Source organism: Gymnoscopelus microlampas, assembly GCF_963454915.1.
Source record: "Gymnoscopelus microlampas genome assembly, chromosome: 17".
Taxonomy (NCBI): Eukaryota; Metazoa; Chordata; class Actinopteri; order Myctophiformes; family Myctophidae; genus Gymnoscopelus; species Gymnoscopelus microlampas.
The window spans coordinates 17243660-17248966 of NC_139954.1; the positions used below are offsets into that span (position 1 = coordinate 17243660).

The following is a 5307-nucleotide window of genomic DNA, read 5'->3' on the forward strand; positions in this document are numbered from 1 at the left end:
TGCAGTAAAAAAAAAAAAAAAAAAGTTGTTATCTGCACCAAACTTGGCATAAACAATGTTCAGGGATCTGCCATTAGAATAGCCACATCAGGGGCCACATGTGGACCCCAAGGGCCCCCGGGGGCCACAGATACACCATACACTGTGTCCTCAATCTGTTCAATTGCCTTCAATTGCCTTGATTGATGACTTTAATGAACTCCATAGAGTCCCTGGTGTATGAAGGTAATGTAACTAATGGCTGTAAAAAAAGAAAGAAAATCTACAAAGGCTGAAATGTTTTCTGTTAAATAGCTGAAATAATTAGTCTCCCTGGAGGAGTGTCAGTTAATTGTTTGAGCACCTCAGGGAGCGTGTAGAAAACTGGAGTAAAGAGGAAGTCCACCTTCATAAAAGCAGGTTCAGATTTTGTGATCATCCCTTGTTCTAATAGATTGTTCATCAGTTGTGGATATGCCTTTTTGTCTGTATAATATGGTTATGATCAATTTAGTTTTGATAAAAAAAAGATCACACACTTCTCCTCTTGAAGAGTTTTTAATTCATCACACTGATGTCAGATTATTAGTCACTTTATATCTAAATTAATCAAATTTGTGGCTCGAGTCCAAGTCGAGTCTAAAGTCTCGAGTACATAGTGATAAAAGGAGTTAAATATGACCATATTTCTTATTCTTCTCCTTCTTTGCGACCAACAAGATTCCAAGATTTTTACCAGGCAGTAGCCTACACCTCCATCACCTGCACCAATGAATTGTACCGGTTGCAACAAATACCAAAGGGTGGGGCTTAGTGTCATACTACATGCTATAAAAACTGGGATACAGTATTTGGTGTGTTCATTTCAGTTGTGTTGGCTTGAACTAGATTTATTCTGGTTTCTAATATGGGTGATGCATTTATAATAGCAGTAGACTTTGGTACTGCCTACAGTGGGTACGCCACTCTTATCAGCGGCAAAGGATCTAACAAAGATCCCATTCTTCCACAATGGGGAAGAGAAGAGGGACTGAACAGCTCAAAGACACCTACATGTGTTCTATTTGATGAAAATGAGCAATTCCTAAAGTTTGGTTATGATGCTAAAAGGGAATACACTAGAAAAGGAAATGAAGATGCAAAGAAAACACTTCTCTTTGAAAACTTTAAGATGGAACTCTATGATAAAGTAAGTTATCGTAGTGATTAAAATAAGATAATGTAAGTTAAAGTAAGTTAAAACTGTTCTACAAATGTTATGTATATAATCTTTATTGATTTATTTATTAACAACATACATTTTATATTTTCAACAGAAAGTCAATGAGGAGTTAATGATTACCGCTGTAAATGGCAAAAAGATTAGAGCCCTGAAAGTCTTCACAGAAAGTCTACGCTACCTGAAGGACCATGCACTGAGCACCATTGCTGACAACACAAGAGGACGAACCTTCACTGCGTCTGACTTCACCTGGGTTCTGACTGTTCCTGCTATTTGGGATGCTTCTGCAAAACAGTTCATGAGAAAAGCAGCAGCTGAGGTAATTCCATGTTATTATTACTATAATGACATTATCAAAATTATCTACAGCATATTTTGTACACATGTAAATGTGTGAAATTAAATAATGTTCTTTCTTTCTTTGTTACTTGTTTTGTTTTTTCAGGCTGGCATTGTGCGAGATAGTCAATCAGACAAGTTGGTCATCGCATTGGAGCCAGAGGCAGCCTCAATCTGGTGTAAGCAGCTTCCCTCTGATGGTTTTATTGATGAGAACTCAGGACTCAGGACTACCCTACAACAACATCTTGGAACACAATACATTGTTGCTGATTGTGGAGGTATGTTGTGCTGTGATATTTATGCAGACTTATTCAATAATCCATAAATACACACACACACACACACACACACACACACACACACACACACACACACACACACACACACACACACACACACACACACACACACACACACACACATACACACACTAAATCTTTCCTCTGTTTTCCACTCTTTGTATTATGTATAAAATGCTATTTTAAAGCCTAACATTGTTGTCTTATAGGTGGTACCATTGACATCACGGTACATGAAGTAGGTGATGGAGGAGTGCTGAAAGAGCTGTATAAGGCCTCTGGTAATGATATGGGAGGGGAGCAGGTTACTAAAAACTTTCAAAGTTGCCTGAAAGAAATATTCTCTGATGATATCTGGAATGAGTATGAAAGAAAGTTTCCCAGTGAGCTTCAAAAGTTGATTTATAACTTCTTGGTTCTTAAATGTGTTAATGATGATGATGATGTAGACATCTCCTGCCCTTTAAACTTAGCAACATTAGCTCAGGAGAAGCAACCAATGAAGAATTACTTCAAGAATGTGCAAGGTGTATCTTGGGAGGATGCGTCGATCAAAATCTCAAGAGCAAAGATGAGATCTTTCTTTGATAAAAGTCTGAACGACATCACTAAAAGTCTCAAAGAAATCTTGAAAAAGGATCTCAGCATTGAGTACCTTGTGTTAGTGGGGGGTTATGCCTCAAGTAAGATTCTGCGCACACACATTACCAAGCAGTTTGGTGCTCAGTGCAAGGTACTGTGCCCTGCGTTGCCCCAGCAGGCAATTTTGAGGGGAGCTGTCATGTTTGGAAGAAACCTTGGGTTAGCGGCATCACCAAAAGTGCCTTATGGCAATTCTGCCTTGAACGATAGACAGAAATTGAGAATTTCTGGTTATCAACCTAAACCACGTTATTCATGGTAGGTTAAACTCATTTTTATTTTCTACACAAAAACAATCTACTATCTCAAGCACTTTTCTTGATGCCTCCAGACGGGTTTCACTCCAATAACTGGTAAAGGCAGACCTACAGTACTGGGAAGTGGTGCATTTGATTCTCCTTGCCTACTGCTGCTGTGCTGAGATTTTAGTGTCCTTGGACACATTAATGCTGTAGTTCTCAAACCTTTTTCGATGTCAAGGACATATTGATAATAGGCAGTACAGATTGCCGAGGTGTTGCGTCGCCGCTGCCGTTACTGTCAATTGTCCCTTAGTTTTAAGTAGTGGTTTTGTTTTGATTTGATTTATTGTATTTCGTGTCTGGCTGCTTCCCACATGAGTGGTCAGCTTATGATCACTGTGTAGCCTAGTGTAAAACAACGGGTTCACTGTATTACCCAGGGTCCCTACTGTGATCAGTATATTGTGCCTTGCTGTATTTTATCATTAATCTATTGCTCTTCTAACTAATTCTGTAATAAAGATCAGTACAATTGTACTATGATTTTACTATGAGTTTGTCATTCATTTGACAGCCTGACTGGGGAAACCTTATTGTGTTTATTGAGGTCCCTTTAACTCAGCCAATTAAAGGGTGGCATAGTCTAACAGTCACTGTGTTACATTATGCATGTAATTTACAACACGAAAATACAAGACACACAAACAATTGGGACGACCGAATGTAAGTATGACGTCAAAGGGATAAATACATCTAACTACAGTACTATGTAGCCACTTCAAGTTCTAACATTTTAGTCATTGACTCTTGAATGTTTTAGAGAACTCGTGCAGGGGGGGGTGGGGGTGGCAGAATTGGAATTGGAATATGTGAAGCTGATAAATAGGTTCCCTTTCCTGATTGGATTAAATTGTTGACTCACCTGTAGGAAACAGTTGTCTTTTACCCTTTTCTTTACTTCAGTCGCCTGGGGACACCTGCTCACTTGTGCAACACTGACACCTTGTGGCTATTAATGGATATTAGATGGCCCTTGGAACCACTAATGACAATATAGTAAAGTATGTGCTTGAATCTTTATAATAATTATTTTGATGAATTCCTGGGATCCAAATTGTATGGAAAATGTGTTAAATATTCACTTAAACGTTTAACCAAACCATGTTCAAGAGACTGATATCTCAAAGTAGATACAATGTACAAAATGCTTTATTTTTTACTGTGGACTTGAATGCAGATAAGCAGTTCCAAAGTCAGCTACCACAACACTTACTGAATGAAAGCATAACAACTTCAGCTTCCACTTGAAATGTAAGTTTACTTTCTCATCAAATGTATACAATAGTGGGTGAAATTATTTTCCATACCAGCACCAAAATAATTCAGTTACAAGTAAATAAGTAAGTATCTGACTAACTAAACATAATCTTAAGAATAAAGAAAGTAACAAAGGAAAAGTTAGATAACAGGATATCGATATCAAATACACAAGGTACCCGCTCAAAAAGAAATAAAAAGGCAGAATCAGACTCTTATAAAAAGTAAGAATTTGAAACATCACTTAAAGGAGAATTTTGGACTAAGGTTTTCTTACCTTTTCTATGATGTTATGATATCTTAGGATGAATGGTACGGTAGAAAAATGTCATAACTCCATCCCGGGTCCGCCACAGCTTAAAACGTGCGTGGATAAGCCTTGCGTTAGATCGCATATTTTAATAGCTTTTTTATTTATTTTTAGATCTAACTTTCTTAGTGACAACACTGTCAAAAAAAAAATGTCTTGCTAGACGAGATTGAAATCTCGATATTTCAATCTCGTCTAGCGAGACTTAGGTTTTTTTTTCTTTTTTTTTCGGTTGCATAGTCCGCGCACGTTTTAAGCTGTGGCGGACTTGGGATGGAGTTATGACATTTTTCTACTGTACCATTCATCCTAAGATATCATAACATCATAGAAAAGGTAAGAAACCCTTAGTCCAAAATTCTCCTTTAACAGCAGATATAAAACATGTGATAGTGGCAGTGCAACAGTAATGGAGTTATTCATAGTCATTTAATTGATAATACATGTGACGGCCTGTGTTGATAAGACTGACAGGGCAACAGGGCTCAGCACTTATTCAGCAGCACATATAACATAGTAAACACATTTAATACAACATGTATGTTTTAGAGACACCATCAAGATTTATCACTACTATTAATGAATTCATCCCATTCTTTTTGTAACCCTCATTTAAAAGCTTTTTGAATGCATGGCTTGACTGGCTCAATCTCCATGCAGGAAGTAATAAGCTTATAATAGCAGGTGGGAAGACATTCCAAGCGTCAGGTCCAGGAAGAAGACTCTCCCAGTCAGGCTGAAGTGGAGGACTGTTTAAAGCCATCAAACACCCCAACCAGTAGCATTCAGCAGCCAGATTTATGAATGTCATTGCTACCTCTGACCCTGTCTTGGTATTTCAGGAAAGGAACCTGTATGAGACAATATGGACAAATGGAACTGATCATTCATTGTAATAAATCATTTAATACATTCATTCAGTGATCCTTAAAACAACCCATCCTAAAGGGCCCA

The 5307-nt window shown here is 37.8% G+C and overlaps 1 protein-coding gene across 1 annotated transcript; it reads left to right on the forward strand.

The window, feature by feature from the left end:
* Window positions 1-894: 894 nt before the first annotated feature.
* LOC311064333 (heat shock 70 kDa protein 12A-like) lies at window positions 895-1868 on the forward strand (the record flags this gene model as incomplete). Its single annotated transcript, XM_084084165.1, has 3 exons — window positions 895-1168; window positions 1296-1520; window positions 1647-1868. The coding sequence occupies exons 1-3, from the start codon at window positions 1151-1153 to the stop codon at window positions 1866-1868; spliced, it is 465 nt and encodes a 154-aa protein (XP_083940291.1). The 5' UTR covers window positions 895-1150.
* Window positions 1869-5307: the final 3439 nt, after the last annotated feature.